Genomic DNA, 16,950 nt, shown 5'->3' on the forward strand with positions numbered 1-16,950 from the left:
GGGTTTTTTCCCAGCCTTTGGTTTCTGTTTTTGCCTATTGCTTTCTAACCCGGCAGCCCAGTCCAGATAGGGAAGTGTTGCCGCAGTTTCAGTAAGTGTGGCTTATCAAATGGGGGCCTGTCTCATCCACGGAAATTGTTCTGTCCAAGAATTTTGAGCTGTCACAAACTTATTGGAACGGGAATAATTCCAAATACAACGTTTGGGCTGTTTCTAAGAGTGCTGAAGATACTATAGCTCTGCTGCTTTTTTTTTTCTGTTTTCTTGGTTTCTTGGAAAAAGGAAGATACCTGCCAAAACCTCTGGTAATCCCACAATTGAGAGAAAAAGGATTCATTTCTTGGGGCCTGAAATTTTCTGTCGTAATAAAAACTGTGTTTTCTCAAAGTTTGGGTAGGTGTTTTAACCAAAGATAACCGAGAAAACTTTAAACTGAAAGAGGGTAGATTTAGATTAGATATTAGGGAGAAATTCTTGACTGTGAAGGTAGGGAGACGCTGGCACAGGTTGCCCAGAGAAGCTGTGGGTGCCCCGTCCCCTGGCAGTGTTCAAGGCCAGGTTGAACGGGGCTTTGAGCAACCTGGTCTAGTGGAAGGTGACCCTGCCTGTGGCAGGGGGGTTGGAACTAGATGATCATTAATGTCCCTTCCAACCCAAACCATTCTGTGATTCTATGATAAGATACTGTCACAGACATTATAAACTCATGCCCAGCTACTGTGCAAAATGATTGTTAGTCAAGCAAATTCAGTTTCTCTTGAGTTTGTCTGTGAAATGAGGGGTAGGTGTTGGGGAGATTGGGTGTTAGCATAAGGAGGATGGGCGGGCAAAGAGTATGGTCCCTAAAACTTCTCTGTAGGCAGCACAGATTTCAACCCATGTTCATAAAGTCAACATTTTTCTGTTCAACTGCTGAACTTCCTAACACAATGTTGGCATGAACAGGAATGAAGAACGACTGTACATCACCACTGTCAACAGCATTTATAGTCAGTCCTGTGAGCCTAAAGGGAAAGGGGCTGTAGGAGCAGGTACCTGTAGTCTGGAGGTACGTGAAAGGCATCATTTTTCTTTAGCTTAACTGATCAACGTATATGATGACTGATTCTGGCTATCCAGAAAGTGTGCAGGTTTTTTTTGCAGCCATTGCACTTCTGTGTGAAAAGGAAGCATCTTCTTGCACAAAATGTTTTTATTACCTACTGGAAACAAGTATTTGAGAAATTGGTTCCCTTGTTAATAAAAGCTGCATTGCAACAACAGTGACTCAAAGCTAGCTGGAGGCAGAGCTGTTACAACCATCTATGAAATATTTTTAGTCCAGATACCTTGTTCTCTGAAATGTGTTCTAAATTTATGATAAAAATTGATACTGCAATATTACTGCTGAATTCAATGCTTGGGAGAAAACTAACGTAATGTGCTTCCAGCCTAATATGTTTAACCTAATTTGTGGTTCCTTTATTGAAAATCAGACTCGTGTATAAGAGGCAGGGTCAATACTGTGCGCTTCTAGACCCCAAGGGACTTAGTTTTTTTTAAGGGACCGCCTTGTAATCAAGTTAGATTGTTGTACACATAAGCATTAACCCAAACTTTAACTGTTCTGCCTTCATCTGTGAAAGCAGCTAACATTTGGAGTGTCTAGTCATGAACAAAACCTAAAACAAAAGCATTCTGTTTGGAATTATTTAGTTGTAGCTCTGCAAATCGGAAGCCTGTCAGCACTTCTATTTGTTACAAAATTTTTACTTCAATGGATTTGTAACTTAAATGGGATGCTTATGCTTTCCAAGAGCAGTTAACAGCTGTAAAGACAATAAAGCTGGTAAAATGAATGGACAATATTAAAATGTCATTGAAAATAAATTTTTAAGAAAACGGTTTTCACATGTTTATAGAAAAAATTAAATAGGTCATAGAAAACATGCTAAGACTGTGTGTACTAGCAATGAACTTGTCTTTACTTATAATGCGTGTTTCTTTCTGCCCGTAATAAGACAGGGAGGATGCTTGTGTTTGACTCCTCTGCCACGGCAATGGGCAACGCTATGCAAGCGCCCACACTTCTGCCAGGCCAGGTGCCAGGATAGTTCTGTGTGAGCTGCGGGCTGGCGATGGTGTTTTAGAGCAGGCAGGAGGTGCCAGGGCATGCAGGCTTGGGTGGAAAGAGTATGGAAACATGGCTTGTGAGATGGAGAGAGCTGTGGAAGCAAAAGCAGTGCTTCAGGAGGGGGTGTTGGTTCCAGGAATATCTGAAGGGACGAGTGATCTCAGAGGGAGCTAAATCTTTCAGTGCTCAGTGTTTGCAGCTGACCGTGTTTGCCCAGCCTGACGTCCTCCTGCTTATAGGTTACATAAGGGTGTGTTGTCACAACAGTCACTGTGTCTGGCTTGAGTTTCCTCAAGTTGAGCCAAGTTTGGAGGTAATGTGGATGGCAGCGTCAGGAATGCGTCAGCAGCTTACTGTCAGCAAGCTAGCAGAGCACATCTGGGGAAAGTGCCATGTAAACATAGCAAGTCTATTCTTATCTGATACCCTCCTGTGAAATGCTTTTCCCATTATCGCCTCTCCGGTTCTTTCCCTTTATGGAAGGTTGTAACGTGTTTGCAGTTTACTTGAACAAGGTCCAGCCCCTCCTGCATGAGGTGCCCGACAAACCAGTCCTCCTCCTCCTCCATTCTTTGAGCTCCCCAAGCTCATCCAGAAACTGGATATGCCTTACAGCTTGGGCTGAAGAATGGCTCATAGATTTTCTTGGATGAGGAAGATGATGTTTAAAGGTGTAGGATCCATCAGGATAAACACCATGTTGGCACTGACAGGAGCTGCCATGACTTCACAGATTATAACTGGCACAAGCAAGTACAGAAGCAATCCATGGGACAGACACCTCCCAAACCATTTAGGCTTTCTAAGTTCCTCCTGCTGACACTGATTAACAGAAGTAACTGCTGAATTTGACTAAGAGCTCAACTCCAATAGACTTGCGGCTAAACTACAGGGTTAAACGGTAGCCACTCTTGCTTTACTGGAGCTACTTTTAGTCTCAGTGGTGTAATGGAAACAGCCTTTTGCCTTCAAAAAGGATGCTCACTAAATTCAGCTCCTACTGGTTTCTCTAGGGACAATTTCTGTGTAGCTGGTGAGGAACGCAGCGCTTTGGTTCGGCTCAGAAGAGAACAGCGTAGCAGAAGCAAGATTTTTGTATTTTGTTTAATTAGTGTTGTCTTCTCTGCTTTGCCATAGGGAAGTCTATGACGTTCACCATCATTCAGCTCTCTTAATGGCACTCCTAACTGTATGTTAAAAATCTCATGAGTGAAAACAGAGGAATGTAGAGTAACAGAGAGAAAAAACAGGCCATGCTGAGTATATCCTATACCTACGAGCTGCAGAGAGGAGGTCTTCCAGAATCTCACCCTGCTGCTGTTTTCCTTAAGAATATTGTGGGGTCACTGCAGTAGCTCTTCTCTGCAGATGCTGCACAGCACCTCTTACCCTCTGAATGACACCACCGCAGGATAAACTATTTCTGCTCTCAAGCAATTTTGTTTTTTTAAAAAGATCTGTGATTGACATATTTAATCAATATCTTGGATTAGAGAGGAGAACAAGCAACCTTTTAAAGATACATTTATTTATTTTCATGGGTTTCAATCAGTGCACATGAAGAGGATCCACCAGCAGCACTTAGGGGGCTGTCTGTTCAGTGGAAAGCACTATGAGAGAGTGCAAAGTACTGTCTTTCCCAATAATCTCTCCATGGCAAATGCTTAAAGCAAGTAATGAAGCAAGTATGTTTTAATCCCTTCATGCATACATATGCTTTAATTCCCAAGTGCTTTAGAGCCTTCTGACTGAAAAGTTGCATCAGGCATGAGCACTCCTTGCACACATCTGATCCTTTTTTAACCCATTACACCTTTCACAAGCTCCTGTAGCAATGAGCTCCACCATATAATCACATGTAGTGTGAGTAATCCCTTTGTTTTAAACCTGCTGCTTGATATTTTATTAGGCAGCATGGACAGGAACAGCAATAGTTCCTCCACACAAGGAAAGGGTTTCAGGTCACTGAGGGCTGCTGGCCAGGTGTTCGGGTCCTCTGCTGTTGCAAAATACTATGCCGTTGTCACGGTTTAAAGCTGGGCTGGCAATTAAAGTGATGGAAGATGCTCTCTGTTAACCCTTTTCTCCTCCCAGAAGGGGAAGGAAGAGAGAAAAGGGAGAGAGAGACTTATGGGTTGGAAAGTTAAAACAGTTTTGATAAACAGTAACAATGAAAAAGAGTATAATAAAAACAATGGAAATAATTAAATATATACAACTATATGCAAAACCAAGATCGAGCTCCCCCGATGCCGGCCACGTCACCATCGGCACTGCAGGGCAGGCTCCGGGAAGGCCCAGGCTGGGCCCAGCGACGGACGGGAACTGGATTCAGGAATGCACGGATCGGGATCGGGGGCAGCAGGAGAACGGACAGAGTCCTCTTCAGACACTGGCCATAGAAGAAGGGGCGACACCCCCATGATCTCCCCGCTTTATACTGAGAATGACGTGTATGGGATGGAATACCTTTGTTGGTCAGTTTTGGGTCACATGCCCTGTCCGCTCCTCCCTGCAGGTGCGACCCCCCCTGCGGCTCTTCACTCGTAAGCAGTGAGGAATTTAGCAGTGACCTCATTAATGTTTATAAATATGTAAAGGGCAAGTGTCATGAGGATGGAGCCAGGCTCTTCTCAGTGACATCCCTTGACAGGACAAGGGGCAATGGGTGCAAGCTGGAACACAGGAGGTTCCACTTAAATATGAGGAAAAACTTCTTTACGGTGAGGGTGACCGAACACTGGAACAGGCTGCCCAGAGAGGTTGTGGAGTCTCCTTCTCTGGAGACATTCAAAACCCGCCTGGCCGCGTTCCTGTGTGATATGGTCTAGGCAATCCTGCTCCGGCAGGGGGATTGGACTAGATGATCTTTCGAGGTCCCTTCCAATCCCTAACATTCTGTGATTCTGTGATTCTGTGACCTTGGTTCCTATAGGAATAAGTCTAAGCAAGAGCCTTTCTGCATATCATTCCTGCCGTTACCTTAGTAATATCTCTAAACCTCGAGCGTTATCAGTCCTGGAAGCAGACACTGTCTGCAAAACGTGCGGTTAGTTTCAGAAAGTGCAGTTACTTAGAAGAAACTTAGCTGAAAGGAAAAATCACTGAAAAGAAATTTGGTCTGTTTTAGTCCAAAACAGGACAGCAGTCCATAGAGTTCACATTCTCTTGGCCCTTATCAACATGCAGAGATTATTTTAGAGGTCTTCTGTAGAAGAAGGACAGAACAATAGAAATTGAGTCTGTGGAAAAGTCAGCATACAGTACTGGTACTGACTGTGATCATCCCCTTCATGGGCTGATTGACTGCTTTAGGACCTTTCTCTTGCAATGTCTTTTCCTTAATAGATACACTGAGTTACACAGTGGACTTTATTTTTATGACTGTAGTAAAATAATTTATGATCAGCTGAAGTGATTTAAAAGTTTGACCTGGACTTGACAAATTGCTTTGGCTGAACCAAAAAACCAGACAAGTCTAAATGCCCTGTTCTAACACCTGAATGGTATAGTTACTGAGAAGATTTATGGAACTTCTTCAGCTGGTGTACTTGTACTTCAGCCATCAGGATACTGGGATAGGGAAATTTTAATTTCATTGCTCCACAAAGGCAGGCACTTGATGCATGAGTCAAATTCGGGAAAGGTTGCTAAATTACAGGGTGTTCAGAGACACACTGGCGTCACTTGATCCCAAACACTTAATCTTAAAGGTTTTGAATTCATTTGCCTTTTTATTAAACTGAAGATCTGCAGGGCATTTTTTATGTTGGTTCTGTTTCTATTGATTGAGTGATTGACTGAAGAACACAGCAAAATATTTTAAATTACTACCATTTTTGGTGCACATGAATGAGTGTTGTAACTGAAGTGTGTTTATAACTTAGTCAGTGGAGAATGGAGCATGTAGGTTATCCCCACTTTCCAGCCATCACTAAGTTGACCAAGTGTTATGATTTCCTTTCCAAAGGCAAACCAGTGGTATTTCAACCATGAAAGAGGTCTGAAATAAACTTCCTGGCACTGTCCCTTTGATACTGAGTTTCTAAAGAGACAACTGGCAAACCACATATCCAAGTGATATTTGGTTCATCTGAGTTTGATTTTGCCAAATTGTTTTGCAGCCCCAGTCCAGGCTGAAGGGTTTGTTTCTCACAGCTGTATGATTCACAGATGGCTTCAGCCGGATTGAGTGAATGAACTGTGCAAACAGAGTTAGGGGAGGACAGAGTAGGTGATCCAGTGTTATCCATTCGTAAGGAGAGCCTGAAAAATCCACCCACACTTTGAAATGATGGGCAGGCAGAGCTACACAAACACAGCAGCCTTTGGACTGGGAGACAGCAGCAGCTGCTTGGTTGCCCATCTATAGAAAAGGAGATCTTACTGACTGAAGCAGGTCAGCTCCCCTCCCTGGCAGTGTTTACGGCCAGGCTGGATGGGGCTTTGAGCAACCTGGTCTAGTGGAAAGATGTCCCTGCCCATGGCAGGGGGGTTGGAACTAGATGATCTTTAAGGTCCCTTCCAACCAAACCATTCTATGATTCTGTGAGCTCTGAGTAACTGATCCTTTCAATACCAAGAGTATGGGACTTTATGTAAATCAATTAGCATAAGCCATTTATAAGTGGTTTAGTTTCCTAAATTATAAGTGTTTCAGTATCACTCTCCTTCAGTAAAACTTTATAGAGAGGAATGGAAATAGGTTTAAGCTATTTTGTATACTTCTCAGGATGTAGCAGGTCATGATGAATCATACATTCATACAGAGTTATCAATTAAGTTGAGAAGAGGAACAAAGCAATCGCCGCCAGCTGTGCATTCAGCCTGATGTGAGCTGTAATTTATTCTTACAGCTTCAACCTGCACATGGAAACAAGAAGAGAGAATGTGTTCTTTTGCAGCAGCAACATAATGGCACAGAACTTCAAAGGCTAACTACCACTGAAAAAGTACGTTTACTGGTGAAAGATTTGTTCACTGGTTTATATAACAGGTCTCTTCCAACCTGATTGATTCTGTGATTCTGTGGTTGGACTCGATGATCCCAGAGGTCTCTTCCAACCTGGTTGATTCTGTGATATTATTAAGGAGATTTCTGTAAATGGAGGAAGCACACTTTGTCAGGTATTTCCTTTTTATGAGGAAATTCCTTGTTTGCCTTATCCTCTGATGATCCTACTGCAGCAACCACTGACAGCTCCAAAGTGTCCACAGGGAAGAGGCACTCATGGCTTTTTTCCACCATCCAGATATCCTGACCCTTGGGGGGCACATTCAGTTACTGCCCATGGCGGTTAACATGAAGCTATGACGGAGCAGGAAGAGTGGGTGATTCAGGGAAAGGGAAGAACAACCAGTGCAGTTAGCTACCACTCACCGTTCACAGCGTATCACATCCTTCGGTAACATCTCAAGCTCCAGATGTGGAGATGAACAACTTAATAACTGTGAGTGGCCCCAGTTCGGTAGAAGTAACAACAAAAATGTAGTCACTGTTCTGGCGTCCTCAGCATTGACTGCTCACATCTCTTATGTGCATGCTGACAAGGTCACTTAAGCAGTCCTTTTTCCAACAGAAGAGGTAAAGCATGGACTGTGGAAGTGTAATTTCCTCCTCATGTGCTTAAGGCTTGATTTGTGAAAAGCATTTTAACAGTAAATTATGAGCACAACATCCATAGTACAGAGCCCTCCATCTTTCAGAGAGGCTTATTGGAAGTGATGCCAATGAAAGCCTCTCTTCTTGGTGTCATATACCCCCCAAAACAACTTCCCAAAGAACTGAACTATTGTAATTTCTGGTTCTCTTGTCTGAATTCAAGGCATTTGAGAGGAGAACAACTCCTTCTGTAGCCTAGTAATTGTCCTGTTTCTCTAATTCTGTCTTTTTTAGTACCACATCTGTTCTATTCCTCATAAAACAAAAAGGATTTTATTCCCACAGCCTGGTGGGCAATTTATGGTTGTGAGAAAAACTGTCGTATATTTTACATAAGAGAAGAAATTGGTTAATATCAGCTCCCACAAACTGAAATGTGATTTAATAAAATTCTAGCAATTTTATTAGTTGTAAAGCATGTAGATGAGAAGTACATTTAAAGGGCAAATGAAGCAAGAATCATTTTTTTTTTTACAAATTAAACAGTTTTGTACAATTACCCTTCTCATGCATTTCAGTTTTTCTTTGAATGTAAAAGCAGCTCCTGATGGGAAACTTTCTTCAGGTCTTATTTGAAGACAGAATAACCTCGAGCCCCAATAGTGACAATGTCCTCTATCTCCCTCAACTGGAAGAAGACATCTGCACGAAAGAGATCTGGGAAAAAATAGGAACAAAAGCTGCCATGGGTTTGGGACTAGTGAAAGCACCAAAAGGAGCAGGGAGGTCAGCTGTCGGTTATCCCCCACAATCTGTATATTCCAAAGTGCAATAAAGGAGGGAGGTGCAGAGTGTCTTTCAGAGGGATGGACACTCACTCCCCAAGAAAATGCTTTTGGATTTCTGCACATAAGCAGCTGTTTTCTCTGATGATCAAGAATGGCTTGTATTGCTTTGGCAATTGGCAGGAGGACCAGTATTGTATTTTTTCAGGAAAAGAAAGCAAATCAGTATAATGAGCACTCACCAGTCCTGTACAATAGATTCTAAAATACAGAGATGCCTTTGGCGTCTTATATTATAAAAGTAGTTATCAGAACAAGAAAAATGCACGTGCTGAGGAGTGTTATATTTTTTCTCTTGAAAAGTGTGCTGTTGCTCATTGCTACGGACAAGATTTACAAGTAGCTTGGCAACTAACTGGTTTTGTAATTGTACACCCAAAATAACGGTTCCTCAAAATTGGCAGATCTTTCAGAAAAATCTAGTTTGGAACTGATTCTTCCTTCTCCCCACCCCCAAATTTGCTTCCATCTAGGGTTGTTCTTAAAGCTACAGCTTTGCCAGTATCAGAGAAGCAATAATTTCGAGCTCGGGAGTTTGATACGCAGAGCTCTTTCTCACCCTACCAGTACACTTGCATGCATTCAGAAGGCTGGAAACTCAGAGAAGTAGGCAGCCAGGAGAGACTGGGTCACTGCAGTCGCCCGACTACAGTGCATTTCAGAGTCTGCTATTTGACTGAGCTTTTCGAAGCCATTGTCCTACGCTACTTCTTTCAGTGTCCCTGCTGCTGCCTGCACAGTGAAGGCTGCAATGGAAATCTGCCTCTTTACTTGTTCCCAGGCTTCATGCTGATCTGCTTTGCTTTCAATATCAAACATGGCATCGTAGATCCCTGGGAAGGACTCTCCAGCATACTTGTTGTGACTGCTTGGAGCAAAGATGACGTGTCTGTGGTGAAAGAAAAAAAGATGTAGGTATACTAAATACAATAACCATTAGCGGTGTGCATGTTCATTGTAGGGAACTTTATGTGTGCCACCTAAAGCAGCTATGAATCCTGTGAAGATCAGGACTTACCAAATACACAGGAAATCTACCTGTACCTGTCTTTAAAAGGACAGGAGGAAACAGCCCCAAGGGCAAAATCTATGGGAAAGGGCACAGATTTAGGACAGGTAGCCTTCTCATTGGGAAGAGATGATGTGTTTGTCTAATTAGGAATGAAACCATGTTAAATTTTGTGAAAATGGGAGCTCAACAAGCCTGTTGAACTAATAAGGCAGCCTGGAACAGAGAATAAAACTAGTTATGGGTGTACAATGAGGAGTGGAATAGAAACCTCAAAAATAACTAAGCGGTTGAATGATGGTCAGCAGATCTGGGAAAGGAACGTAAAAAGAGGGGAAAAAAAATCTGTGGGAGAATTCTTGAGAAGAGCATGAATTCTTCAGAGAAGTAGGGATCATATTGGGACAGAACTGTACAAAAGCATAAATTTTATTTGTTGGTGCATATTTTTTTCTTAAATAATAAATAGTTGCAGATCTGCTTTTAAATTTATCTTATTCCTATGAAGTATCAAAGCACATTTGTAGCATGTGAAAGTCCTCCCAAAGCAAACACTAAAACTAGATTAATAATTGCAAGCAAGTAGAAAAAAAAAAAAATAAAATCCAGACAGCTCTGATACCTAACACCCCACAAGAAGAACTGTAGAAAACAACCATTTCATTCTTCCAAAAGCGTGAACCACAGTTTATCCTAGGAGGGTGGAAGTGTGATTCTCAATTCTACCTGCCTGAGGGACTTCTGGCTTAGTGTGAAAGCCATCAATCAGTGAGTCAGATATATCCAGTCATTAGGAAAAGGAGGTGTTCTGGTTTTACAGGGATAAAATGTATAGAATCAATTTTCTGTTACATTTTGTTTCAGTTTGTGGCCAGCTGTGGTATGGTGGTCAAGGCCATGAGCAGTTAAATCCAGGGCAGCTGATCCAGGAGGGCCCACAGGTGTATTCTATAACATTAACGTCATGTTCACTATAAATGAGAAAGCTTGGTAGGGATGGGGTGGCTTTTTGCTCTGCTCTTTTCTCTCTCCTTCTTCTCTCTTCTCAACAGTTGCAATCCCTGGAGGAGCTTGCCACCACTCTATGGGCTGAGTATAACTTTGTGTCTTTTGTATTAGTATTGATATTGTTTTTTTTTTATTTTATTAAATCTGTTTTAATTTCAACCCACGAGTCTCCCTCCTTTTCCCAATTCCCTTTCTCAGCTGGGGAGGGGTCTTGGGTGATAGAACAACTGGTTATTGTTTAGCCCTGGGTGGGGGCTAAATGGAGACAGGGGGATACTGAGAGTAAAGTGAGGTAGTCACATACCTGACCCTGGAAGCTAGCTTCTTGTCAACTGTTACTAACAAATACACTGGGTTTCTATAAAGGGTATTGTGGTGCACTGAACATTGTCTTTCTTCAGGCCCATAGGCCTGTAGAGAGAAAACTTCAAGAATAATTAGTTAATGATTTAAGCTAATAGGAGCATCTGTAGAAGCAGCTAAAGCTGGGACAGATGGATCTCTTCAGCATAGCTCATGGACCTTTATCTATCCTGTGCTCAAAGGTCACTCTCTCCAAGCTTTCTTTTCTGGACTTCTCTCTTCACCTGGCCCTCACTACACATCTGTTCTCATCCTCTTCTCCCTTTTACTCTATCCTTGTTTCTCCTTTCTTTCCATACAGTTGATTCTCCACTGAATCCTCACTTTGTACAGGTTTAAAAGAGCAAGTGGTAACATAAGTAGTACTACGCGTCTGCAAATAAAAGTCACAGAGTATGATGGCTGATAAAAACAGTGTGCCAGACCCAAGAAGAGGAATTAGGTGCCACAAGACTGGTGCAGCCAAGGAGATCTCCTTGAGGGTTATAAAAAAAGTCTGCTACTCACTGGATTTTGCCTAAAACAGAATCTGTTGAGCTGTAATTCCTGTATGAGGCCTATACAGCAGCTCAACTGACCAGTCAGTTAGGGTGGGGTCCACCTGCAAAAATACAGTGCCTTAGGCAGCTGGTCAGGAAATTTGTTGCCTCACCTGTAGAACTTCCTTCCTGGTAAGCCAAGAGGATCAATGAAAGCTCTTTCTATAAACATCAGCTGATCGTTCATTATTCGTACTGCAACTGGACTGCAGAAAATGGAGACAGAGACATTTCACACAATGAGGAAATGGGACTTCCCAGTTTCATTTAAACACTTTTCCTCCTCTTTGGAGAGAAAAAAAATTACAAAGATAGTCTAGAGTTTGCAAAACGATGAGGTTTTGCAAATGGAGATATTCAGTACATGTTATATCAATGCATTAGGATTGCTGTGTTAGAAAACTCAACTACAAGACTTCACACTATGAAAAATAAAATGGGAGACTTGCTGAGTTTATCAGATACTTGCTTAGTATTAAATGGCACTAGAAATATCCCACCTAACAGGAAGGAAGGGAAGGCTGAGATTTAGGTCAAGATGAAGATACCTAGATTTTGGTGTGCACCCATATGCCAAGTGTCCAAACTCCTGCCCTAATATATACAGTAACATAGTAAGGATGGGATTCAGTTGCCTAAACACAACTATCTATCTGGTACCATACAAGGTGCTTAGGATCTCCTGTCCTCCAGCCACTACACTCAGAGGGCGTGGGAGTCCCATAGGGCCCTTAAGTTTGCAAGCACCATAGGGATATCTTAGATACTCTGAAGCATCGTCCTATCTCCCTGAGGTGTGCTGAAAGCATAAATTCTGGCATCACCTACAACACTCAAGAGTAGGTCTCTAAATACAGAGCTCAGTCCCACTTTAACTTTCACTGTTACCTGCCTTTCCATATATTACAGGAATTATATTACATATATTACAATAATTTTAATGACAAGCTGATACTAGCAATAAGCTCTACAGCTGATACTATTTGTCACAGGAAGCAGAATTCATCTTGGCAGATATTGCCTATCTCAGAGTTCAAGGGCTCTATTTTAATCAGAGAAATTCCTTGTGTAGTCACTGGAAAGAAAGAACTGCCAACCTGAGTTCGTGAGGCAGATGTACATATATATAAAATATTTTTTTTTCAGGCTTACTCTTTCTTGTCAACTTGTTCAAGTCTCCTGTGAAATTCAGCAGCAGCCTTTGAGAAGTTCGCCACAGCAGAAAAAAGAGGATCTAGAAAAGGAAGGACTTTGTGAGCTACTTCAGAGTATCTCCTGAACCCAATATACCATTCAGTTGCCCAGTGAAAAATTACATTTGTGTTGCTGATATAATTGCATTAATTTTGTTGTTTTACATAATTCACTAATTTCCCCAGTGCAGACTTTAAAGAGCTGCACTGCTAGCAGTGATAGACAAAGACCTTGTGCAATGAGGCCAACAGTAAAGCAGAATGCTTGATATAGCTTTCACAAGTATACATCTTCCCTCTGCCTGGCAAGGAGAAGACTGGCTGGCATTACAAATGGCTAACTCTGCAGTTTCCTTTTTAACAAAGGGGTGGATTCATGAAAGGCAGGTCCTGCTTGACCAACCTGATCTCCTTCTATGACAAAGTGACCCGCTTAGTAGATGAGGGCAGGGCTGTGGATGTAGTCTATCTAGACTTCAGTAAGGCATTCGACACTGTCTCCCACAGCATCCTCCTGGACAAACTGGCTGCCCGGGGCTTGGATGGGTGGACTCTTCAATGGGTTAAAAAGTGGCTGGATGGCCGAGCCCAGAGAGGGGTGGTGAATGGGGCAAAGTCCAACTGGTGGCCGGTCACTAGCAGTGTTCGCCAGGGCTCAGTTCTGGGGCCGGTGCTGTTCAATATCTCTAGAGATGATCTAGACGTAGGGATTGAGTGCACCCTCAGCAAATTTGCAGATGACACCAAGCTGGGTGGCAGTGTCGATCTGCTGGAGGGTAGGAAGGCCCTACAGAGGGATCTGGACAGGTTAGATAGATGGGCTGAGACCAATGGCATGAGGTTCAACAAGAACAAGTGCCGGGTCTTACACTTTGGCCACAACAACCCCATGCAGCGCTACAGGCTGGGGGAAGAGTGGTTAGAAAGCGGCCCGTCGGAAAGAGACCTGGGGGTGCTGATCGACAGCGGCTAAACATGAGCCAGCAGTGTGCCCAGGTGGCCAAGAAGGCCAATGGCATCCTGGCCTCTATTAGGAATAGTGTAGCCAGCCAGTCTAGGGAAGTGATCGTCCCTCTGTACTCGGCACTGGTGAGGCCGCACCTTGAGTACTGTGTCCAGTTCTGGGCCCCGCACTTCAAGAAAGATGTTGAGGTGTTGGAGCGAGTCCAGAGGAGGGCGACCAAGCTGGTGAAGGGTCTGGAGGGTCTGACCTACGAGGAACGGCTGAGGGAGCTGGGGTTGTTTAGCCTGGAGAAGAGGAGGCTCAGAGGTGACCTTATTGCTCTCTGCAACTACCTGAAGGGAGGTTTTAGTGGAGTGGGAGTTGGCCTCTTCTCCCAGGCAACTAGCAATAGGACAAGAAGACATAGCCTCAAGTTTTGCCAGGGGAGGTTCAGGTTGGACATTAGGAAGAATTTCTTTTCAGAAAGGGTTATTAGACATTGGAATGAGCTGCCCAGGGAGGTGGTGGAGTCACCATCTCTGGATGTGTTTAAGAGAAGACTGGATGTGGCACTTAGTGCCATGGTCTAGTTGCCATGGTGGTGTCAGGGCAATGGTTGGACTCGATAATCCCAGAGGTCTCTTCCAACCTGATTGATTCTGTGATTCCGTGAATACCGTGAGAGACAAGGTAGATTGAAGTAGCCAAGTCCTGTGCTTGCTCCACATGTGCACTAGAGTTACAGCATAGGAGGTGTCTCTACATGACCCTGCATGCTGCCCCACAGTGCTGCTACTTGGACCCCAGGATTTTGCCTGTTATGCCTGACTATGTGCAGGCAGGCTGGCGGGTCAGTCAGTTGCTTTTTCCTGCTCTGTCCGTGGAAGTACGTCCAAGTCACGTGGAATAACTTAGCCAAAGAAGCAGCAGGCCTTTCTTTTAATAACATTATCAGCTGTGATGATTTTCCTGTGGAAGGGTCTATTTAATACAGACCTGGGAAAATTATCAATTTGTACAACTAATTTTTGTAGAATAAGTAAAAGGTAGATGTTAAAAGGAGAAGAACTTCTGGCCTTACCAAAATTCAACTCAATTTCAAAGAAGGAAGATTTACAACTTGTCCATTTTACCCACAAGTTTCAGAAAACTTTAGATAAACCAGGGTATCCTCTCTTTAATCATACAGGAATATGCAGCATAAGATTAGGTCATCTCCTAAATCCAGTCCTCTGTTGGCAATTATGGCCCTTCTTTCTTTATAAATTTATTGCACTATTTTAGCATGATAGGCTTTCTGTAGACAGATTTATCACACTGTTTAGTGTGATAGGCTTTCTGCTCCCAGGGTGCCTATTGAAAGCTGTTCTGCAGTCTCGTTTGCTCTTCTATTTCTAGCAAACTCATTTATTCATCACCAGCCTACACTTGCTTGTTCTTGTATTAATATTTTTGTTTAGTTTACATAATTAGAGGCACAGATTTTATGTATGCATACTGTTTACGGACTGCAGTATAGACAGACCCATATCACCTTGTGAGGGTGAGAATTTACACATGTCCACAACTGTGGCAATAGTTATAAGTTTGCCAGACGACAGAGTTCTGCCCTACTGATGTCATGGTTATATCATGGCAACAGATTATATTTCAGAAGCAGTAGGAGGGGATTTAGGAGAAAAAAAAAAGAAATGTCATCTGAAAATATGTAAGAGAGTTTGTGCTCATGTTCACTAGCTATTCAGTGCTGTCAGTGTTGTTTTTTTTAGAAAGTATCACAACATTTCTTTTTTTTTTCCTCCTTGCAAAACTTAGTTCCTGATAGAATATGACTACAAGTACATATTTAATGAAAAAATAAATAAATCCTTGTGTTATGCAAAATCTCAGACCAGATGATCCATCACACAAGGATTCCTGTCTTGAGTGGCCTTTTTACAAAAAAGGGTGACTTTTCAAAATAGTCAAGAATTTTTCACGTAAGCCATTACATGAAGTTTTTAACATCATTTTTAGTTTTCCCCAAATGAGGATTCGATTTGAGTTACGTCTAATGTTTCACACAACCCAAATGAGTACTGAATCTCCTAAAAAACTAGTTCATATCTCTAAACTACGGGTCCCTCAGATGGCAAGTGAATTAGGACTGACTAGAAATCCTCCTTGGTACAAAAATACAAGAGCTGAATGAAGCAGGAAGAAAGAAAGAAGAGAGAAAGAGAAAGAAAATTACTGTGGAAGCTGTCCTAGCCTGGCATCCAGAACACTCTGCTGCTTCTGACCTGTTTTATTTGCTTCATTGCAATGTGTTCAAGTGCTCAGCAAGTGCATGTATTTATGCAAAAGAGTTAGAGAAGTGCTTCTGTTGTCTAAAAGTGGTATCCAGGCACTGAGACAGATGGTAAGCAAGTTTCCCAGGGTCACATTAAGTCTTTGGATGAGGAGGAACGGGCACCTGTGTCTCTCAAGTTCCAGGCAGTTGCCATAAATATTTAACTTTTCTTACTTTTTAAGCAAGAAAGTGAGAAGCAGGCTGATATATCTCTTTGTTCTGCATTTGATTGTGGTCCATGACTGCTCATGAGCACTGTAATAATGCCTATAATTAATAACATGCATGAAAATTGTTATATCCATCTCATCTAGACAATAATGTGTTAAACCTGTGTTATTTTTATTAAAAAAAATAGAGGCTCTTTATTATGATGGCAGAATTGAAACAGGAAAGTAAAGAATTCGGTTTCAGAGCTGGAACAGATATAATGTGTCCTTGCATAATTGCAATTAATGTACTTATGAAATAGTCTTGGGGCTATTACTCACCAAACGATACTTTGTAAGTTTTCAGCTGTTCTTCACGTTTCTTGGCCAATTTATAAATTCTATTGCTATATCCTTTTAAGGCTTCTCCATAATCTCTACAGTCGAATGGAATGACCTGGGAATCTGCCAGTTCATAAACCAGTTTGCCTCGTAACTGGGCAATTGTTAGCTGTTTCTTGAAGGTGGGGTCATAAAACTTTTCCACTAACTCAAAGGTCTCATACACAGTGTGATAAACAGGATAATTGCTGAATTTGTCTGCTTTCTGAAAAAGAGCAAGCAAATTTGTCAGTGCCCTGTATTCTAACTGCAGTTGAGGGATGTATTGAACACTTAACGACTATGATGTTCTGCACAGTTTCCAAATCAAAAAAGCTATTTGCTACAAACCACAATTTACTATCCTTCCATTTTTGTGTGTTCATTTTAGGAAACTAAAACAACCTGAATCCATGGACTGTTGCACAAGATTAAGTGAGCAGGCTTCCTCCTCCCTCTCTCAACAGCCCTGC

At 42.3% G+C, this 16,950-nt stretch overlaps 1 protein-coding gene across 2 annotated transcripts in view; it reads right to left on the reverse strand.

The window, feature by feature from the left end:
* Positions 1-8,199: 8,199 nt before the first annotated feature.
* LOC137660667 (N-acetylated-alpha-linked acidic dipeptidase 2-like) overlaps positions 8,200-16,950 on the reverse strand; it is a 43,379-nt gene continuing 34,628 nt past the window's right edge. For both annotated transcript variants that reach the window (XM_068395639.1, XM_068395638.1), the window contains exons 16-19: positions 16,439-16,703; positions 12,632-12,713; positions 11,593-11,685; positions 8,200-9,449 (exon numbers count right to left, since the gene is read on the reverse strand). In XM_068395639.1, coding sequence (XP_068251740.1) covers positions 9,260-9,449; positions 11,593-11,685; positions 12,632-12,713; positions 16,439-16,703 — 630 coding nt within the window. In that variant the 3' untranslated portion in view covers positions 8,200-9,259. The remainder of the gene's footprint in view (positions 9,450-11,592; positions 11,686-12,631; positions 12,714-16,438; positions 16,704-16,950) is intronic.

Source organism: Nyctibius grandis, chromosome 2 (genome assembly GCF_013368605.1).
Source record: "Nyctibius grandis isolate bNycGra1 chromosome 2, bNycGra1.pri, whole genome shotgun sequence".
Classification (NCBI taxonomy): Eukaryota; Metazoa; Chordata; class Aves; order Nyctibiiformes; family Nyctibiidae; genus Nyctibius; species Nyctibius grandis.